The following is a 23,122-nucleotide window of genomic DNA, read 5'->3' as shown; positions in this document are numbered from 1 at the left end:
AATTGTCCCATAAGATTCTCACAGTAATTCTAGGAGGTAGCTGATACTATTATTTCCATTTTACAGTAGAGGAAACTGAAGTCATAGGGTGTTAAACAATTTGCCCAATGCTGGTAGTATTTAGTCTGGAGGAGGAAATGGCAACCCACTCCAGTATTCTTGCCTGGAGAATCCCATTGACAGGGGAGCCTGGCAGGGGTCTCTAACAGTCCATGGGATCTCAAAGAGTTGGACACAACTGAAGGGACTAAACACATACAATAGTATTTAATAGAACCAGGGTACAAACACAGGTGATCTGACTCCAGAGCTTGGGTTCCTTTACCATAATATAATATGATTGTTTTGGCCTGGTAATTATAATCAATTCAGTCGCTCAGTCGTGTCCAACTCTTTGTGACCCCATGAACTGCAGCACGCCAGGCCTCCCTGTCCATCACCAACTCCCAGAGTCCACCAAACCCATGTCCATTGAGTCGGTGATGCCATCCAACCATCTCATCCTCTGTCGTCCCCTTCTCCTCCTGCCTTCAATCTTTCCCAGCATCAGGGTCTTTTCCAGTGAGTCAGCTCTTTGCATCAGATGGCCAAAGTATTGGAGTTTCAGCGTCAACATCAGTTCTTCCAATGAACACCCAGGACTGATCTCCTTTAGGATGGACTGGTTGGATCTCCTGGCAGTCCAAGGGACTCTCAAGAGTCTTCTCCAACACCACAGTTCAAAAGCATCAATTCTTCTGCACTCAGCTTTCTTTATAGTCCAACTCTCACATCCATACATGACCACTGGAAAAACCATAGCCTTGACTAGACGGACCTTTGTTGACAAAGTAATGTCTCTGCTTTTTAATATGCTGTCTAGGTTGGTCATAATTATAATAACTAACAACTATTGAACACTTATTATATGCCAGGCATTTTCCTAACTACTTCACATGCTACCTGTTTTAATCCTAACAACCCAGGTGATATATACCTTTATTAGTATTTAACAGGTGAGAAAACAGGCATGAGACATTAAAGTTGATTTAATGATATGACATTACCCAAAGTCACACCAGTGGTTATTATATGGAGCTGGAATTTGATCCCAGGTAGTTTCAAGACCACAGCCTGGTACCTCACCATGGCATCACAAGGGGCAGCAGGAGCATCTACAGAGTAGAGAATGATGAAGAGACAGAATTGGCAGGGACCCAGGAGGAGGTGTCGCTAGATTAGAGGCTAAGGAACCTGGAGTTCGTGCTTGCATTACCCTCCAGGAACACCCATGAGTCTAGAGCTGACTCTGATCAGCTCTATTTTGTTGAGCAGTGTCTGGGAATGAGATAAAAACATTACCACTGCCTACCACATTTCCCAAAGTTTCTTTGCCCAACAGCCAGCCTATAGGCTCAGAGCATTTCCTTCTTCTCCTCGGGCTCTTATGCAGTGTTACTGGCCTTCGAGGTGTTTCTAGAGATTTCTGACTCTAGCAACATGGAAATATGAAGACAATGGACATGGCCTCTCTTAGTCTAATGGACCTTAGTTCTTTCTATCACACCTCATGTGGCATAGCTTTGGTTTAGATTCCTTCACCAATCCTGGTCTCCGGTTTGAACATGATCCTGCTCATTGATTTCCCTTAAGATGAGGAACTCAGAATTGAACACAGGACTCCTAGACATAGCCTGGCCTCACAGTGTATGTGACTTGTTCACTTACCTACATCTAGACATTGGCACTATTTGGGTGCACTCCTTCTGTCACCTGGACAAGTGTGTGAGGGGAGTGCGCATGGGCAGAGTGAGGGAAAGTGAGTGTCTGTGACCAACTCTCAGGCAGACCCCTGGAGCAGCTATTCAGAGGTGACTGGTGAAAGGATAGAAATTGTCAATAAAATAGATCATGCAACACTGGCTGCCCCTTTATCTTGTGTGGATGTGAGGATTAACTAGTCAACTAGCCTACAAATACTTTTGAAAAATGTCTTGTTCCCTTAAAAATTCTGACAGACTTCTAGTGGGATTTATGATCTGTTTCTACATATAGCACCTGTGCTGTGCTGTGCTTAGTCACTCAGTCGTGTCTAACTCTTTGCAACCACATGGACCATAGCCCACCAGGCTCCTCTGTCCATGGGGATTCTCCAGGCAAGGATACTGTAGTGGGTTGCCATGCCCTCCTCCAGGGGATCTTCCCAACCCAGGGATCGAACCCAGGTCTCCTGCATTGCAGGCGGATTCTTTACCAGCTGAGCTACCAGGGAAGCCCTACATATGGCACCTAGGGCAAGTAAATATGGCAGTGGCTGATGTGTCAAGATGGGCAAGCAGATCAGTCACCCGGGGCTCTGTGGCCATCATGGTCTATGGCCAGTACTATCTGCATGTCCTAGGAGAGCCCTTCTGGAGATGATCGCTGCTAGAATGTGAGCTAGAAGGTGGCTGAGGAAACATTCAGGCTTCAAGCAACACATCTATTCGAGACCAAAGAGAAAGTTGTAAATGAAGAGTTAATCCCCGAGGCCAAATCTAAAATGGAGAAAATCAACATCCACAGAAAATGGGAAGGACACATGTCAGTGTGTGGGCTTACACTCAGACATTTTTATCTGTAGAAAAAAAAATGCTTTCTTAGAAAATGACTCAGCAGGGGGAAGTCTTGTCTCTACCTCTGTCAGGATCTGTACTTTGGGGTCCCTTCATCAACAGTCTCCATCCTTCACTGTCAAGTTTAACTGTGTGGCCTCGAGTCTCTGCCTTAGAGGACATGAGAAGCTAAAGACACCCTCCCTCGCCAGTCCCTTTGTTTTGTCTCCACAGATCTGCATTTCTCCTCTTTTCTGGAAGTCTCCACTCCCTGTGTTGACCATCCCAATGGTCCTTTAGCTATGTCGTCCTTTTACGTTGGGGAGGTTGGCCTGAGGACATGCATGCTCAACCCAACCCGGTCTAGAGTCTCAGTGGCCCCAGTCATGTAGAGAAGAGTTCTTTCAGAGCAGACTCAACTAGTACTCTCAGAGGTCCCAAGCAAATGAAGGGCGGGGACTGCTCGGGGGGAGGGGGGTGGAATAAGGACAGCAGCAGGGAACCAGATACCATGCTGCTGAGAAGAAGAAGAAAAAAAAAGACATTGGTTTAAGTCAGGAAACAAAAAAAGGGAACTGAGTGGCTGTGAAAGGGTGGGGTTTGCTCAGACTGTCCTTCCTCTCTGGACTGTAAGAATATGTCTCCAGGGCCAGTGTCTTCTGACATCGAGTCCCAACTTCCAAGTCCCGGCATCTCAATGCATCCGGGGAGCTGCCTGCATTAAAGTCAGAACTGAGGTGGGTCCGGGGCATGGCAAGGGCTGGACAGCAGCAGCAACTGCCTTTCCTGGGACCTTGAAGGTCAGAGAGAAAGCGTGGCTGGTGCCATGTAGTCTGAGGCTGGAGGAGGCTGATGGAGGGTGGGAGTGTCATCAGCCCAAGGCCCTGGTAGTCCCTTCTGATGATCAGAAGAGGCTGGAAGGGTCTTTTCTGGGGAGGTTATAGTTGGGTGGAGACAAGAAGAAAAAAAAGTGACATGAGGTGACCATCTGAACAGGCAGCAGACGTTGGAAAGAGGCAACTGCACAATTTGGCAGAAAAGTAAGCTTTCATGCCTGTGGCTAAATAAGCCAGGATAAAAAGTAACTGTTTGGGTAATATTGTCAGAAGACCCCAAATGGATCCTTGTGTCAATGAGACCTTTGGAAGAAGAAATTTTTAAGAGGCAGATTGTCTTAAAAAACTGGTCAAAGTGCACATGCTTTTGAGCTCTGTAAGCTACGGAAAGGCTCAACCAGAGTGGAAAGCCTCTGGCTTCATTGGGCCAGTATTGCTGGGATCAGAACTGCCTTGTTGGAAGGACTGTGTGTGCCAACCTCGTGGTAACAGTGGGTAAGAGACTGGGCCAGAAGTCAGCCTCAGCCTCATGGCCCAGACAGTGTGGCCAACCCCTGAGGTCGCAGGGAAGCTTTTTCCTGTTAAAATTGCCTCTTTTTTTTTTCTTAATGGCTCTCTTTTTTTCTAGGCTCCATCATTTGCTTCTCTCCTTTCCTCTCCTCTTCATCTGCCTCCCCCTTCTCCTCCTCTTCCACCTTCTCCTTTCTCTACCCGTATCCCCTCTTCTTTATTCCCTCCTTTATTTTGTTCATTACCACCCCAGAACAGAGTCAATGCATAGTAAATTCGTGGGGAATCTCAGTGAATTCTTCTTACCCCTTTCTTCCCCTGCTGTTTTCCCTTTGCCCTTTCCCCCTACTTGCCTAGTGCCTTTCCAATAGAATTGTCGTGAGCAGTGTGTTATCCTATGTAAAGTAGTTAAAATGGGGTGCAGCAATAGTCAGTGTGCCTATCTCAGTGTTTGCTATTATTTGTATTCTGCCTGAGACCTGTCAGGGTCCCCAGAGGGCCCTTCTAGAACAAATATGTGGTGTCTAGAATAAAAGAGATTGCTGGCCCTGACCAAGACATCCTTGGGTGAGTGTGGGATCTCCAAATGGAATCCCGGTCCAGTTTCCCAGTCACCCTGCTCTGCAAGCTCCAAGTCTCTGTCTCATGTTGTTTGTTTCCGAAGATAGGGCAGCAGCAAAGCCCAGAGGCAGGGCTCTGTACAGCTCAGGGGTTATCTTCTGTGCTGTTAGTTACGTGCTGCTTCTGCTCCTTCCCTCATTTTGCATGCCAAGCCCCTGACCAAGGGTGCAGCGGCCTCTCGGAGCCTCAATTATTTGATAAAAAATGTCATCTACCAGATAAGCCACAAGATGCAAATACCCTAAATAATCTAAAGCATTCCACTGAAATGGAATCCCTTAGTGTTAGCCCTGTCTGGTCTGTTCTGACTCCTTCAGACTACTTAAACTGTCTACTTGCTTTCAAGTCCAAATTCCTGTGGCTTATGGCTAGCGATGTGTTTGTTTAGAATCTTTCGTAAACTCCTCATGGTGAGAACTAGTGCAACTTTCCATCCACTTCTAGGGTCTGGGTGCAATTTAAAATTATCATCAGTATGATTTACTATTTCCATTCGAGCGAATTTCCTATAGAGAGTTTCCTTTCAGTGGAGTAGACCCGTACCAGGAAGTGACTTAAGTAAAGGGGAAGACATGGCTTTTGAAAACCAGTCTGAATGTTCTCCAAAGAATCATCAGACGCCTGCTGCTTTTTGCCCGTGGATGCCATGCCGATATCTGATGGCTAGGACCTGGGAATAAGCGTGACGTAGAATTTTCAGGGAGGCAGTGCTCAGTAAGAAGTTAGAGACAGACCTTGACCTAATTCACTCCAAAACTGCTGGGTTATGCAAATGAAGCCATCAGGGGGAGGGGGAGAGAGAAATGCTCTGAGGACCCTGAAACAAATGGGCCACGTGTGACTTTCGGTTTCTCTGGAGGTTCATGTGCACTGGCTGAGGGTGTTGGGAGAGCATTTGAAAAGCAAAAGCCTTAATCCCAGGCTTTCCACCTCCCTCTCTGTGAGCAATTACCACATGCCCTTATGGTTAACATCAGTTAGCTGAACTTCCAGGAGAAGCTATTCTCCCTGCCTTGCATCCCCCAAATGAAAATGAACTATAGTCTATTAACTCCTTCCTACATATTTATCTGTAATAGAAACAGAATAAAAAGAAACTGATTAGAAGTGGAGCAGAAAAGAGACAAAAGTATGGAAAAATAGGTTCTCCAAAACTGCTATTTGGAGTGGAAATCAGTTACAGTGTTTCTGGAAACTATTTTGTCAATATATTTCAAAATGCAAAAGGCACAAACTTTTTGACTCAGTATATGATGTTTATATAGAGATCCTAACAACATGGGAAAATATCCAGAATAATGTTAAACAAGAACTTTAGATATTTTGTGGACAACGTATGTTGGGTGAATGGATGGATGGATGGATACTTAGGAAATAAGTATCTAAGTATAAGAATAAGAAAAATAAGCAAACTATAAATATTAGGTGCAATATGATCTCAAATATAGTCAGAAAAACACAGAGAAAAAGAATGGAAGGAAACATGCCTAAAGATTAATGTGTCTGGATAATGAGCTTATAACTGTTGTTTACTTTTTAATATCCCTGTACTTAAAATGTTTTCTATAATGAACATGTTTTACTGTGACATTGAGGGAAAAACTAATGTTTAAACCAGGGGAAACAAAAGCTAAATTGAGAAAGAAGGCCAAAGGGTCACACAAATCCAGAGTGAAAGACGGACATCCTAGAAGTCACCCTCAGGGCAAAGAAGCAATGCTGAAAGTATTACCACCAACCTGTTGCTCAGGGTAAACTTGCAGATTGGTTATCTGGCTCTCCTTTCATCACTTGGCCAGAATCTATTGTGTCTAGTGCAGGGCAGAAGAGTTGACAGAGACCCAGAAGTGTCCAAAACCATAGAAGAAAATTGTAAAATGTTAACAACATGAAATGCTGAAGAAGAACCAGAGTGCTGAGACCTCTTAGAAATGATTGCTGCTGCTGCTGCTGCTGCTGCTGCTGCTGCTAAGTCGCTTCAGTCGTGTCCGACTCTGTGCAACCCCATAGACGGCAGCCCACCAGGCTCCCCCATCCCTGGGATTCTCCAGGCAAGAACACTGGAGTAGGTTGCCACTTTTCCAATGCATGAAAGTGAAAAGTGAAAGTGAAGTCTCTCAGTCATGTCCAACTCCTAGCGACCCCATGGACTCAGCCCACCAGGCTCCTCCGTCCATGGGATCCTCCAGTCAAGAGCACTGGAGTGGGGTGCCATTGCCTCCTCCGAGAAATGATTGCAGTAGCTGAGAATTTCCCAGATTAGCCAGCAGCCAGAAAACTGATTTTGCTGGAAGTCTTCATCACAAATTTGGTCACCTGTTGCACTGACCCTGAAACATCATCAAATAATTAGCTTTCACTGGGACCTGAACAGACCTTTTTGAGGACTTAACAAGAGTAATTATGACTCTTTGTTGCTATGGGTATAATATTTTAATGACAACTTCTCTTCTGGTTCCGAGATGGGGAAATTCTCAATCAAAATCTCAATCAAAACCTGAGAGATGCTTCTTGGACCTGAGAAGAGATTTTTAGTAGGCCTATCAGTTATACTCTACTCTACTTAGAGACCACTGATAATTCTACCAGATTTCATAGAAAACACTCAGGAAGATTGAACTTAAAAAGGAACAAGGGATTACATAAAGTGCATAGTCCAACACACAAGCTGGACTGGGTTTGCCACTTTGACTAAGTAACTGAGAATTCATTCTGAGAGTGGAAAACTATGACCACGGGTACAAGAATGTTCATGGTAGCACTCTTTATAATTGAAAACAAATAACCTAAGTATCCATCAATAGGAGAACAGGTAAATGTGATGTATTCATCATATAGAATACTTGATACATATCAAAATGAATTAAAATATGTGAACTAGAGCTACCAAAGTAAAAAAAAAAATCATAAAATGTTACATTGAGCAAAAAAGCAAGTTGCTAAAGAGTATGTAACACATAAATTCAAATGTGAAATGTGTAAACTGATGCTAAATATCTCTTTTGGATACTTACTTAGTATTACCTATTACATAGTAATACCTACTACATAGGTAGTATTACATAGTAATAGTAATATTACCTACTATTACCTATTACATAGTAATAATATAAAAACATGCCTAGGAATGCTAAATGCTAAATTCCAGATATTAATAGCCTGTAGGGAGGGAGGGGACTAAAATTGTGGAAGAGCACACAAGGGAGTTTTGACTGTATGGATAGAATTATAGTTCTTAAAAAAAAGAAAAACAGAAACAAAGTGGCACAATGTTAGGATTCTATAGAGCTAACAGTGAACCCATGAATGTAATGTTATTTTCTTTTCTTTCTGCCTATATTTCATAATATAAAAGAAAGTACATTCAAACAAAGTTTTATATGCACAGTAAGCAATAACAACTCTAGAACAAAGAGTTGGTGTTCCACCTAAACGCTATGCTTTTATCCCTTTAACAATGAAAAATCCTGAAGGAAAAAACAGCTGGTGAATCTAAAAATCCACCAGTTAGACAAGATCTCCTTAGAGAGGATTTAAAGGAAAACGTAAGAAAACCCTGGTGGAACTGAGAAGAGCCCTCATGTGGGAAAAAGTACTGTTATCAGTTAAATGGGACAGACCATCCTTTCATGTGTAGAGGAATATTGCAGAGGAAAGTGCCCCTGGATCCTGAATTCTTTCTTACTTATCCCCACACTTACCACCATTTCCTCCTTTGTCGAAAGTTCTTAGAAGATGGAGAGGGTTCTGTCCCCACTGCTCTTTGATGATAGCCATGGGCAGTGACAGAGTGTTGAGGTGAATAACATCACACTTCACTGAAGGCAAAAAACAAAATTCCCTCTGGGAGGCAATGAGGTACAACTAGAAACGACAAGGGTGTGGAGTCACAAATGGATAGATCTAGGCAAGTCACATAACCTCCATGAGTCTTGCTTTCCTGTTTGTCATAAGGGGTAAATGAAAAAATGTGTGTAAAATGTGTGATGATGGACTGCACTATGAGAAGCAGGAGTTTCCTCCCATTCCCCTGGGGAGAAAGGGGAATGGCTAGAATCTTGCTGGGCAATTAAGTAATGCTTTAAAGGAGAAATAAACACAAAATGCAGCTTATTGGATATTTCTGTTTTAGTAGTTATTTGAACTATGACTGACTGTTTCTAACTAGCATCTCCCAAGACCTTTCCTAATCATAGCCAGACTGAGCCGTTTTCTAATTTTTGCTCTGATGTTGTCCCTAATGATGAGCAAAGATAGGAATCAAAGGTGGTTTACTTTCCCAATTCTGCAAGTGCTATTTATATTAATTCCTTGGCATAGGGCAGTTTGTAAAATGGCTGAACTCTTTCTACTGAGCATTCTCTTTTGGAATTCTACTGCTCCATAGGGAAACTAAAGGCTGCCCAATGTGGCCGTGTGAAAATCCTGCATCTGTAGATTAATAAAGAGAGCATCATAACACTGTAACTTTATTTTTTAAATGAAGAGCTGTGTGTGTCTATTCTTTTTTCTCCTCTTTCTTTCCCTATATGAAGTGTGTGTGTGTGTGTGTGTGTGTCTGTAACATTCATGTCACTTCCGTTTCCACCCCACCCCCACCACGAGTGAGGTGCAGGGTCAGCCCTCACTGTGCATCTTTTGTGGTCAGTTGACTCTGTAGGCTGCTGAAATTGTTAGAAAAAAATTAGGACCTTCCATAATAAGTACCCAAAGAAGCTGCAACTATCCTCTAAAGCAAAGTGTCCATTACACACCAACCTTCAGGAAGATATAAAAGCAGATGCATCTCCTTTCACCATTAATGGACCAATGGTGACTAAGGAAGAGCTACCACATTGTCAGACCATGTGTGTCTTTTGAATGAATCACAAGGAATAGGGGGAAGCAATCGAAGAGGGAGCAATTGGGCCATGGAAGTCCCAGCAGTCCTCCAGTTCGGTGATCTACAGGTAGAGGCCATTTCACCCCATGCTCAGAGGGGTGATGGCTAGTGAGAGGCTTACTTACTTCCTCATACTTAGACCAGCTCTAAACCCTACCCCAACACAGACACTTGAAAGAGAGGAAGGCTTCCTCTTGTACAAACTGGATTTGTTCTGAAAAACAAAAAGAACAGAGGCAGCTTCCAGAAGGGCCTGTCTTACGGGAAATAAGAGGAGAGGCCAAGGCTGAAACAGATGCTGGGTCAGAGCGGGGAGTGTATTCACCAAGAGCTTGCAACAAACCTAAAGGTAAAATGATGGGTGTGCTTTACTCAGCTAAAAGAGGCGCAACTGGACGTGGTTTGTTCAGATTCTTCTGAACCAATTTACTGGTCATGTTTTTTTTACTGGTCATGATTTCTTTAGGGTATTACTTTCTTTTTTCTAAGTTGAATCTTTGGTTGTGAATAGGTACTTAATTGGAATTCACCATGGGAACAAACATGATATTAGTACAGGATCTCGATGAGTTGGCAGTACCTGAGAGCTGACCATTATTAGCTGGTTATCACTACTTCTGAGTAAATGAAAAATCTTAATGTTACAAAAAATCTTTTTGGGGATTGAGCTGAATCTGAATGCTATAACTCTTATCAGTTTATCACTCCTGTGAGAGAAGATTTAAACCCAGGAGTCAGGGAAGAGAGCTGTGTGGCAAGGTATAGGGAAAAGTGTACTTCTTGGCCCAATTTTCTCAAAAGATCATTTATAAAAAGTTGAACAAATCTATCACCAGAGAACAGTGGCATCCAGACGATGAACAAGTAGCAAAGTGATCATTCTGAACATCCCTGGTGTTCATGTAACCTATTTTTGTCTCCTCAGTACAATAATAGAACTGTTTACACCACAAGAAAGAGCAAAATAATGGTGTGGATAGCCTCAGACTTCGATACAAACCATTCCCTTGCTTTCCTGGTGTGAGAAGTAACTTATGTTTGTCAAGTAGGAAAAAACTACTGACTTTATTCTGCCACCAAAAGCATAAGGAATTTAGTTAAAACAAAACAAAACCTATCCCCTTCAGGAAAAGAACTTACCTCCAACAAAACTGGATGGGGAAGGGGCTGATCATTTGGTGATTTTTTTTCAGAATTTTTTAGTGCTCTGTTTTTGTGTCAGTATTTATGTCTTCACTTTATCTTTCTAATGAAAGCTGTGGGTTAATATTACAAGATGGTGCATCTAAGTGAATAACTGTGTGTTTTGTGTGAATTAAAAAAAAAACAAGGGTGACTTTGTGTAACTTTCTTTGTCTTTGTATATTTCAGTTACCCAAACTGAGTCTTTCTGAATTATCATTAAGTTTGTAGAGACTAAACAAGTTACTTTTCAGAAATGATCAAAGACGGCATCTCTAAGAGTTGATGATCCTATCCAAAAGAATGCATCTAAGCAAAAAGGAAGGGAAAAGTAAAAACCAGCAAAACAACTGCCTCTCAAAAATTGTTTTTCAATTTTAGAACAAAGCTCAGCCAGAACTACAAAGGATGGGCAAAATCGGTTGTGTGGCAGTTAGTATATGTCCACAACTGCAGGTGCAGCCTCCATATCCTTATTAGACCCCTTGTTTACAGACCCCAGTGGGACAAGGTATGAAAAATTACACTCACTGTGTAGGAAACCGGGAACTGAAAGTCCAATATCTGCCTCAGTGGAGTTCTGGCACCTGCATTATACCTTCTGGGGATATTAGGGCCAACAGCTGCACTGAGACTTTTTATTGTTCACAGATTCTGCACATTTAGTAAAAGGGTGGTTAGAGTAGAGTTGCTTCTAGACATTACCAAGCACATGGTACATGTCCTTGATATCCAGAACACTCCATTGACTTATGCAAGAACCCAGTTTATACAAACTCATGATGTAGAACCAGTCATCCCAATTCAGTGTGCATCCATTATACCTGAAAACTGGCAGAAATGAGGGTTATGGAAGGAGGACATCAAGGTAAGAAGATGGTTCTTTGTTAGCTTTGAACATTTCTGTTCTATTTGAAAGTAGGTGGCTAGGCTGAGGGGGAACCAGGAGGGATGAGGAGGATCAATGTGCTGGGTCCTCAAGAACTTTCATTATCAATAGCACCCAGTGAGCTCCAGAAAGAAGCGATGGCTGCAGTGATATTGGAGAGCATCTTCCTGAAGCGATCCCAGCAGAAAAAGAAAACATCACCTTTAAATTTCAAGAAGCGCCTCTTTCTCTTAACCATGCAAAAACTTTCCTACTATGAGTATGACTTTGAACGCGGGGTAAGTGTCTCTGCTGTGAAAGGACTTGGCCTTAAATCTGCCTTGGTGAGAAGGTAGACTTTTTGGTTGGACTTGGGGGTGGAGCAGGATGGAAGGGACCTAAGTACACTTCAAACTCAGCAAAGTATTTCCTAACCCAGAACTGGGAAGTCATACTGGAACAAAAATTCAAAGGTGCTAAGAAGCTATCAGGGAAATCTCACCATGGATTTTCTAAGTTGGTGAGCACTCATTAAATGATTGTTGAGAATGAAATCCAAGAGTTGGAAATTGTTTCCTTATTTTTTTTATATTAAAGGCACACATAGTCAACCACTCTTCTATAGCATTTGCCCTCCAACTGGTAGTCAAAAAAGATCAGGTTAAGAGGAATCGGGTGGAGAGGGAGGTGGGAGGGGGGATCGGGATGGGGAATACGTGTAACTCTATGGCTGATTCATATCAATGTATGACAAAACCCACTGAAATGTTGTGAAGTAATTAGCCTCCACCTAATAAAAAAAATTAAAAAAAAAAAAGATCAGGTTAATAGATCTGGAAGTTGTTTGGGTTTGGTTTGTTTGCTCATTTATTCAAAATGATAGGTCCTGATATAGAGTGTGGGTGTCACCTCACTATGTTGAATGATGAAATAGCAAAATCTAATCATCTGGTTGCTTAATCGCTCTTAACCTTTCTCCATTTCTTCCTCATTCTCTTTCTCAGAGAAGAGGCAGTAAGAAGGGTTCAATAGATGTTGAGAAGATCACCTGCGTTGAAACAGTGGTTCCTGAGAAAAATCCTCCCCCTGAAAGACAGATTCCGGTGAGAAGAGACCATTGTTAGAACCAGGAGCATGGGGTGGGGTGGAGTTCAGAAACTTGGAACACGTCAATTCTCTGTAAATAAACTGGTGGTATTGTGCAGTGTGGGACACATAAAGGTCCCTTATACCAATATGCTCTTCACTCCACCACATATCCGTTATGCTGAGTCTCAACGTCTTTTTCCCCAGATGCAGAACAACTCACTTAACTGGAAAACTTGTAACACCAGTTTTAAGATGATATCAGATCAAGTGTTCAAGCTGATCAGAGATGATTGATTTTACTCCCTCAGTCACCGGGATCAGATTTACAGGCTTGAGTTAGTCTGCAAGCCAGAACCCTAGGGCTCTGAGTCTTGAGGTTCTCACTGCTTCTTCTCTCATTTCCCTGAAGACATAACATCTACTGATTTCCTGATTTTTTTAAATATAATTTTTTCTGATGACAAGAGTAAATGCATATTTATTACAGAAACTCTACAAAATACAAAGAAAGCACATAAAGAAGATAAAATTATGCATAATCTCATTTAGCTAAAACAACTATTAACATGCTCATGTATGGACTTACTGATGTTTTTCTCCATTAACAACACATACACTCACACTATTATACATGTTATATATTTAAAACACAGAATCATACTAAACATCTTGCTTTGCCACTTACATTTTCAATTTAACAATATATGAAAACTTTTCCCCAGGACAATAGGTAATCTTTAATAATATGATTTCAATGACTATATAGTGTTCCCTATCGTGGATATATTCTAATTTGTTCAACCAGTCTCCTATTACTAGACATTTAAATTGTTTCCAATTATTTTATATCAGAAATCATGTTGAGGGGAACATTCTTGCATACATCTTTATGTATCTTTGTTATTCTTTCCTTTATATCAACTTCCTAGGAGTAATATTTTGTTCTTTTCTTTAGGAAATCTGTACAGTTTGGTTATTTTTGTAGTTTTATTCTATGATATTTTGTAGAAGTAGAATCTGAATATTATATACTCCCACAAGCTGTATATGAGAGTATCTATTCCTCTACATTCTTTTCAACACCAGATAATTTAAATATTTGCTAATTTGAAGGCCAAACATGATATTTAATTGCTGACTTATTTTGTCATTTTTTTGCTACTCAATTATGCATCTACAGCTCATTTATACTTTTTCCATTTGTGAATTGCCTGTTAATTTTTTGGCCCTTTTTTCTATTGAAATATTTACCTTATTCCTAGTACTTTTTAAGAAATCTAGATATATTAACATGATAATATATGTTGAAAATATTTTTCCAGTTTTTCATTTATCTTTGAATTTTATTTTTTTTTAAACCATACTGGGTTTTAAAGTCTATGTCATCAAATTAGCTCATCTTCCTCTCAATTCTTCTAACTTTTAGCATTATATTAGAAAGGCCTTGCCTCTCACAAAATTATATAAATATTCACTTTTTTCTGTTATTCATAGTTTCATTTCTTCATAAGCTCTTGAATCCATCCGGAATTTACTTTGGTGTATTGTGTGAAATAGCTACCTTAACTACTCTCCTCCCTCTGCCAATATTAGTGGTTAAATGTTTGTCCCAGCATCATTTATTGAGTAACCTCCATTTCCTCAATAATTTGAGATTTTTTTGAATGAGGGTGTGCTGGATCCTATGGCTATGTGTCCCCACTGGAATATAGGAAGCCATCACTAAGGATTAGCATTGTCCGTGCAGGATAGTCTTGTGGAACCACAGCAAAAGACTCCCAGTACCTTAGGAAATCCAGAAAAGAGTAATGCATCAACCAATAACTATGATTTTTTCTGTCATTGCAGAGAAGGGGAGAAGAGTGCAGTGAAATTGAGCAGATCTCAATTATTGAAAGGTTCCCTTACCCCTTCCAGGTGAGGTATTTTCTCTTATCAGCTCACAAGGGGACCTGTAATGTAATCATCAGGGATGACATGGGCTGAGGGTGTTTGCTTTTCTATTTTCCAGTCAAACATAGTTTTTTTTTCACTCTTTACACGTCAAAGAGAATCCATAATGGCACTAATTCTATTATGGTGTGTCTTGTATATGATAACTGCATTGAGAAAGATGCTGTTTGTTGAGTGAGCATTTCACTTCCTTCTGGTTCTGCCTATCTGTCTAATGGTGGTCATGTGGGTTGAAAAGACAGAAAAGGGGAGGGAAGGAGTAGTATTAGGAAGTTCAGTGTGGGGAAACCTTATTAGATTTACATATAAACTTAAATTCTATTCAAGTATGGGATAACTGAAGAGCCACATAGACATCTGTTTGATAGATGCAATGTAAGCCATCAAAGAGAGCAAGAGCTTCAGATTCAACTAATCTCTGATTTGGTTTGCTTATGTCCTTAGAACTCTGTAGGCTACATACCGTGAATAAAGCAGTCTCTGCAACAGTGAAAGCCAGAAAAGGAAGTGGAAAGTCTCAGGGGAGGGGGCTTTCTGTCATGGATTTATGAGCACAGCAAGACTAACAAGCAAAAAGAAAAAATGTAAAAGGATCTTGTTCATGTCCCTGACTATAACAAAGTTTACAAAACCTGTAAAGGGAGGGTTGTTTTAGACAGTTTTTACTACCATTGTTTTTCACTAAGTTGTTGTAACTGGCCTGGTGGATAATGGTAAATAGCAGATAATTCAAAATTAATTTACATTTGACTTTAGAATCTACTGTGATGTCTACTAAATCTGTGAGGGTTGAAACCATGTTTTACATGTCTTGTACATCTCCATAACACCTAGCACAGTGTCTTGTACATGTGTAGTGTTCAAAAACTACTGACTGATTTGATGATGATGCTTAATATATACTTCACTCTTTTTGAAATAGCTCTGTAGTTCCAAACTTAGTTTATTTTGGCTAATATTGGCTAGGGGATGCCACTAGGCATTGGGGGGAAAATTAGACATGAGTTAAAATTTTGCTCATATTGATGAAGTTTATAATTCATATGTACTAATCAAGACTTGTTACATAAATCATTACTTCAATTATCTTCTATACAAAGCTTAATAAGATCATAAAATATCCTTCATTGGAGAAACACAAAGATAATGAACTAATTTTACACACAAATTGAAACACAATTCAGGAGGACCTAGGAGAATTCACAAAGCTAAGAGTTTCTTAGTCCTACATCCTTGGATATGAATTGTTCAGGAATTCTTCTCATGACACCAGCCCCACTGCTCACTGAAGATCCTGCCTTTTTGTATTCCACTGTCATTATACAAAGTTGTAGCTTAAGATTAGTTCCTTCAAGGGCTTTATTTTTTTTCCGACTCCTAACTGCTGAAGTCTGTGTGTCCATTGCCCCAGGTTGTATATGATGAAGGGCCTCTCTATGTCTTCTCCCCAACCGAAGAACTGAGGAAGCGTTGGATTCACCAGCTCAAAAATGGTGAGAATTACTTGGAAAATAAACTAGTTTCCAAAGGAAGGAAGGGAGGGAGGAAGGAAAGAGGAAAATTGAGAGAGGGAGAAAAAGATAAAGAAAGAAGGAAAGAAAATGGGAGAAAAAAAAAGAAAATGGGGACAGGGAGGGAAGGAGAGAGGGAGAAGGAGAGAAAAAAGAATGGATGTAAGAAGGGAGGCAAAAAAAGAAAGGGGGGAAAGGGAAGGAGGGAGAGAATGAGAAAGGAGGAGGGCAAGAAATATTTCATTTTCTTCAATATTAGTGATACAATTGACAATAATATTCCATCATATTTGATGAAAGATCAGGTGCTAGACTGAGTTTCAACTTAGTTCTACCACTGTCTCTTTAATGCAATTTTGTAATTATAAGCTCCTCCATTTCCCTACTTACAAAAAGGTCCCATTCTTTACACCAGTTTACAATGGTGGTGTGGTGTGGCACTCAATGGTTATTTCAATATTTTGAATCATAGATATGAAATATCTGGTTCCCAAAAAATTAATATATGATTATGAGAGTGCTTAGGGTCAGAGTAAAGACCCTGGTTCCAAGTCTTCTTCTACCACTGATAAGCTGGGTGACCTCTGGTTAGCAGGCCAACAAGCTTCTTTGAGGTTCAAGTTCTTTTTCTGAAAGAGGAATAATAATGATGTCCATGGTACCTACCTCTGGGAGGTAATGTATGTGAAAGCACACAGCAACTGTAAAGCACTGTACATCTTTTCATTGTTGGTAAATATTTTCTAAAGAGCTATTTTCTGTTCCTTGCTTTGTGAGGACCTCAATTAAACATAGTTCAGTTTTTCACATAGACCATATAGTGTGCTCAGATAAACTCGACTGTAAATACTTACAGCACAGGATGCATGCACACATATTTGTGTGTATATATAGCCACATGTCAAGTGACTGAGAGATTAACTGGTTGAGTTGACATCAGGAAAGGCTGCCTAGAGAAACAGGAAGGATGGCAGACTGATAACAGCATGGTTGGGTTATTGCATGACAGCCCTTTGTCTTAATAAACATGTAGATTCTGATATTCGGTGGTTGACTACCCCAGCTTTGTTCAGTCCCTTGAATGCAAGTCTGATTGGCCAATACAAAAATCATCAGATCTTTCGAGTCAAAAGAGGAGAAAGAAACAGAAGGGTCATTTACTTAGTTCTTTTTGTGTGTCAGACACTAAGCTATATATCTTGTAATCATTATCTCATTTAATTCTCACAGCAACCTTAGGCTAAAAACAACTAACACCTAATGAGCATTAACTCTGTACCAGGCTCTATGCCAAGTGCTTCAGACATACTAGCACGTTTAATCCTGCCAATAAGTTTATTTAGTATGTATTATACTCCTAATTACAGATGAGAGAACTGAAGCTCTAAGAGGTTAAGTAAGTTGCTCAAGGGCACATAGCTAGTGAGCGGTGGAGCCTGGGTTCTTACTACATCCCTAAGTCTGTTTGACTCTGAAGCCTAAACTCATTGCAGAGTTTTGTGCTGCCTGGTTCTCAAGCCCAGAAATTGCACCTGTAGTTGGCTGCAAGATATTTTAAGAGTAAGGCCATGTGGACATTACAAATAGGTGATATCTTGCACCACGTAGTTCAGTTCCTGGCATGTTTTGAAGCGGTCACCTTTATTTAGCCTTGAGGGTACAAAATGAGCAAACACTTCAGTAATGCTTATTATGATCCAAGATCTTAAGTCCTTTATGTACATTAGCTCATTTCTTCTTCCTATCAGCCACATTGGGCAGTTAATTTCACCATCCCCATTTTAGAGACCAAAAAAACAGAGGTACAGGAGGTTAAGTAACTGGCCCAAAAGCACTCAGTTAGTAAGTGGCATGGTCAGGCTTTGAGCTCAAGCTCCAAAGTCTGTGCTCTAAACCAAGATGCCACCTCCAAGGCAGAGAAATACATGCAGAGGCTGAGCTGGAGTTCCAGAGGGCATATATATTTGTACTTCTTTCGTTCTCTCCACAGTACCTTATACATTGCCTTGCACACAGAAGGCGACCAACAAATAGGTGTGTTAAATGATTTTTCTGCAGAACAACAACCACCAACTTGGGATCCACACTGATGGACAGCTAGGATTTAGTTTGGAAATAGAAGGTGGGACATACTAGATGAGTGAGAAATAAACGGGAAAAAATGTGGTGTGTATGAGTTAGTAATTCCTGTAACACTTCAAGCACCAATTTCAAAACCAGTTTTAGGTTAGCTCAAAAATACATAGAGTGCCCACTATATTCAATTTATGAGCAATGACTGAGGATAAGACTACTCAGCATGTAAATTTGTTTTTTTGACTCTGATATTAACCTTACTATGTTGATTATGCCCTGCTATTAAAGTTTCATAGATAAGTAAAATTCCAACAGTAAAAACAAAACCGAAACAAACAGAAACCACTACTACAGTTAGTTCATTGGTTCAATTTTGCCTCCTCTTCCCTTGTGTTTTACTGAAAGCATTTTTTTTTTTTCATTTACTCCAGAATCTACTTGGGCTGACAAGCCCCAAAGTAGCTGCCTTGCAACAAACACCGCAGTTGTTCAGAGATTTAGATGCAAATCCTAGAGATCTCAGAACAGCCCCAGATGCTGGCAATGCCAATAATGAGATACTCTGGAAGCTGTAAAATCCCACTCTAGTGATAAGTTACCCCACTCTGGGGTAAAATGCACCAGTTGCAAATCACTAATATGAGAAGGGGGCCTCATGGTATGCAGGCTACCTCTGTAGCAGTATTGGCTGTGAAGAGGCACGAGGGAGCCTTCTGAGGTGCTGGATCAGAGTGGTGGTTAAATGGTTTTACACAAATGTGGCTAGCTGGATATCTCAGATTGCATGTTTTATTATATATTAGCTATACCTCAATTTATATATTTATATGTAAGCTATACCTCAAGGGCTTCCCTGGTGGCTCGGATGGTAAAAAAAAAAAAAAAAAAAGCTGCCTGCAGTGCGGGAGACCTGGGTTCTACCTCTGGGTTGGGAAGATCCCCTGGAGAAGGAAATGACAATCCACTCCAGTATCTTGCCTGGAAAATCCCATGTACAGAGGAGCCTGTCAGACTACATGGAGTTGCAAAGAGTCGGATATGACTGAGCAACTAACACATTCACATTCATACATCAATTTAAAAAGTAGGATGTCAGGTATCTCATATTGAACTGCCATCTCTTTTCAGTGGTACTTTTCATGCAAGCCTTGTATCCCTGAGGACTGAGCCCTGAGCTCTCTCCTTCCATTTCCTTGAACATGGCAGTGGGTACATGTTACAGCACCACAGATACTTGTCTTCATTTGGTCAAGGTCAATAGAGCCTATCCTAACTGTAGCTTCAAAAATAAGCAAAAGACTTGACCTCACCAAAACAAATGAGTGGCATTTGTGAAACTCCAATGATGTATATGGAGGGTAATCAATCAGTCATGCCTCAAACAGAATTTGAGCCATTATCCTGATAAAAATGGATATGAGAGATCAGTCCATGATATACTTGAAATGTGCATCAACCATTAGTGCTTCCTGGTCCCATGTACTGGTGAAGTAAGCAGTTTTCTCCTAGTTCTCCCACCTGGATGCTGTCATAATCAGCTTGGGATACCACAACAAAATATCATAGATCAAGTGATTTAAACAACAAACATTTTTCTCACAGTTTTGGAAGCTGGGGAGTCCAAGACCAAAGTGTTAGCCAGTTTGGTTGCTGGTGAGAACTTTCTACCTGGCTTGCTGACTGGTCACTTTTCTCACTGATTCTTATATGGCAGAGAGAAAGAATCTCTCTCCGGTCTCTTCTTATAAGGACACTAATCTCATCTTGAGGTTCCACTCTCATGACCTGAGTACGTCCCTAAGGCCACAACTCCTAATATCACATGGGAGGCATCATTATATGAATTTGGCGGGACACAAACATTCAGTTTGTAACAGACACTGCTTTGCAATTCTAAGTAGTTGGAAATACCAGCTCTGCATTAACCAACAAAAGAAGAGTGTCATCTTCAAGGGACCTCTTAATTATTTGGAAATGTAGGGTGGGTTCTTAATGACTGTGCTGGAGGTAGGGGGGTAGGAAGTCCTATAGCCTCTCATTAGCATATTAGGATAGCTGAATTTATCAGAGCAGCTAGTTGTTGATTAAGAATTTTTGAAATGTCTACTGGTGCTGAAGCATGCACCCAAGGTCCTTCAAATCCCTCAGTGACAGTGGTGGCACAAGAGAGGGGTGGGGGGGCAGAGGGTAGGAGCAATCAGTTCTAGCTAGGAAGAGTATCTGGAACATTGTTCAAAATTGCTAGAGTCAGTTCAGTCGCTCAGTCGTGTCCGACTCTTTGCGACCCCATGGACTGCAGCACGCCCGGCCTCCCTGTCCATCACCAACTCACAAAGTTTACTCAAACTCATGCCCATTGAGTCGGTGATGCCATCCAACCATCTCATCCTCTGTCATCCCCTTCTCCTCCTGCCCTCAATCTTTCCCAGCATCAGGGTCTTTTCAAATGAGTCAGCTTTTTGCATCAAGTGGCCAAAGTATTGGAGTTTCACCTTCAACATCAGTCCTTCCAATGAATATTCAGGACTGATTTCCTTTAGGTTAGACTGGTTGGATCTCCTTTCAGTCCAAGGGACTCTCAAGAGTCTTCTCCAACACCACAATTCAAAAGCATCAATTCTTCGGCGCTCAGCTTTCTTTACATTGCAACTCTCACATTCGTCCATGACTACTGGAAAAACCATAGCCTTGACTAGACAGACCTTTATTTTTTTTTATTTTTTTAGAAACAGAAAACTTGAAATTTATTATAAAGATGTATGTAATAAGAATGGGCTTATTCTGAAAACAAAACAAAACGTCTTAAATAATTAGAAAAGAGTTTTACTGGCCAGAGATCAGGCAAAATATGATTTTGAAAATAAGGCATGTTCCAAAGACCATTCATTTATAATCTAGTATCGAAGTTTAAGTAAATGAAGTTACTGATATAAATTTTTTGTTAGCAATATATTTTATTTATTACTAATCTACTAACTTTAAAGCCTAAATCCTGTGAAACAACTTTTTTGGGAGTTTTATAATATTTTTAGATGTTACAGATACTATTGTTGACAAAGTAATGTCTCTGCTTTTGAATATGCTGTCTAGGTTGGTCATAGCTTTTCTTCCAAGGGGCAAGTGTCTTTTTATTTCATGGCTGCAGTCACCATCTGCAGTGATTTTGGAGCCCCCAAAATTAAAGTCTGCCACTATTTCCACTGTTTGCCGTGAAGTGATGGAACCAGATGTCATGATCTTTGTTTTCTGAATGTTGAGCTTTAAGCCAACTTTTTCATTCTCCTCTTTCACTTTCATCAAGAGGCTTTTTAGTTCTTCACTTTCTGCCATAAGGGTGGTGTCATCTGCATATCTGAGGTTGTTGATATTTCTCCTAGCAATCTTGATTCCAGCTTGTGCTTCATTCAGCCCAGCATTTCTCATGATGTATTCTGCATATAAGTTAAATAAGTAGGGTGACAATATACAGCCTTGACGTACTCCATTTCCTATTTGGAACCAGTCTGTTGTTCCATGTCCAGTTCTAACTGTTGCTTCCTGACCTGCATACAGATTTCTCAAGAGGCAGGTCAGGTGGTCTGGTATTCCCATTTCTTTCAGAATTTTCCACAGTTTATTGTGATCCACACAGTCAAAGGCTTTGGCATAGTCAATAAAGCAGAAATAGATGTTTTTCTGGGACTCTCTTGCTTTTTCAATTATCCAGCGGATGTTGGCAATTTGATCTCTGGTTCCTTTGCCTTTTCTAAAACCAGCTTGAACATCTGGAAGTTCATGGTTCACATATTGCTGAAGCCTGGCTTGGAGAAGTTTGAGCATTACTTTACTAGTGTGTGAGATGAATGCAATTGTGTGGTAGTTTGAGCATTCTTTGGCATTGCCTTTCCTTGGGATTGGAATGAAAACTGACTTTTTCCAGTCCTGTGGCCACTGCTGGGTGTTCCAAATTTGCTGGCATATTGAGTGCAGCACTTTCACAGCATCATCTTTTAGGATTTGAAATAGCCCAAATGGAATTCCATCACCTCCACTAGCTTTGTTCGTAGTGATGCTTCTTAAGGCCCAAGTGACTTCACATTCCAGGATGTCTGGCTCTAGGTGAGTGATCACACCATCATGATTATCTGGGTCATGAAGATCTTTTTTGTATAGTTCTTCTGTGTATTCTTGTCACCTCTTCTTAATATCTTCTGCTTCTGTTAGGTCCATACCATTTCTGTCCTTTATTGAGCCCATCTTTGCATGAAATGTTCCCTTGGTATCTCTAATTTTCTTGACGAGAGCTCTAGTCTTTCCCATTCTATTGTTATCTTCTATTTCCTTGCACTGATCTCTGAAGAAGGCTTTCTTATCTTTCCTTGCTATTCTTTGAAACTCTTCATTCAAATGGGTATATCTTTCCTTTTCTCCTTTGCGTTTCACTTCCCTTCTTTTCACAGCTATTTGTAAGGCCTCCTCAGACAGCCATTTTGCTTTTTTTGCATTTCTTTTTCTTGGGGATGGTCTTGCTCCCTGCCTCCTGTACAATGTCATGAACCTGTGTCCGTAGTTCATCAGGCACTCTACCAGATCTAGGCCCTTAAATCTATTTCTTACTTCCACTGTATAATCGTTAGGGATTTGATTTAAGTCATACCTGAATGGTCTAGTGGTTTTCCCTACTTTCTTCAATTTAAGTCTGAATTTGGCAATAAGGATAATAGAAGGCCTATAGACTTTTGGTTGGCTTTATTATTGTTTTAAAATCCTCTACAGACAATGTAGCCCCTTTTAGCTTGCATCTGGCCACCAGTAGCTTCTAGGCCTCCTCCAAAGTCTTAAGTGAGTAGAGGGTGACTAGCAAGCTCTTAAGGACTTAAGCTGATCTCTACAAAGGAAGGTTTTATTTTGTTTTTATTTTTATCTTTTAAAAAAAGTTATGCAGGGCTTCTTTTTAGCATCAAATGCTGAAATGAGTATGTCCTCAAATATGCATATTCTTAGGCCAGCCTAGATCTTTGCCCCAAGGCTAGCTATTTTCA

The 23,122-nt window shown here is 40.6% G+C and overlaps 1 protein-coding gene across 2 annotated transcripts in view; it reads left to right on the top strand.

The window, feature by feature from the left end:
- Positions 1 to 3,151: 3,151 nt before the first annotated feature.
- Positions 3,152 to 23,122, top strand: part of BTK (Bruton tyrosine kinase) — a 31,994-nt gene continuing 12,023 nt past the window's right edge. Inside the window, exons 1-5 of one of the 2 annotated variants that reach the window (XM_061136049.1) lie at positions 3,152 to 3,310; positions 11,605 to 11,771; positions 12,477 to 12,575; positions 14,410 to 14,478; positions 15,926 to 16,007. In XM_061136049.1, coding sequence (XP_060992032.1) covers positions 11,631 to 11,771; positions 12,477 to 12,575; positions 14,410 to 14,478; positions 15,926 to 16,007 — 391 coding nt within the window. In that variant the 5' untranslated portion in view covers positions 3,152 to 3,310; positions 11,605 to 11,630. Of the gene's footprint in view, positions 3,311 to 9,621; positions 9,772 to 11,604; positions 11,772 to 12,476; positions 12,576 to 14,409; positions 14,479 to 15,925; positions 16,008 to 23,122 lie in introns of those variants that run through there. The other variant, XM_061136050.1, reaches the window with a different exon arrangement.

This window comes from Dama dama, chromosome X (genome assembly GCF_033118175.1).
Source record: "Dama dama isolate Ldn47 chromosome X, ASM3311817v1, whole genome shotgun sequence".
Taxonomy (NCBI): domain Eukaryota; kingdom Metazoa; phylum Chordata; class Mammalia; order Artiodactyla; family Cervidae; genus Dama; species Dama dama.
Note: the sequence above shows the minus strand (reverse complement) of the source record. Positions and strands in the feature narration are given on the sequence as shown.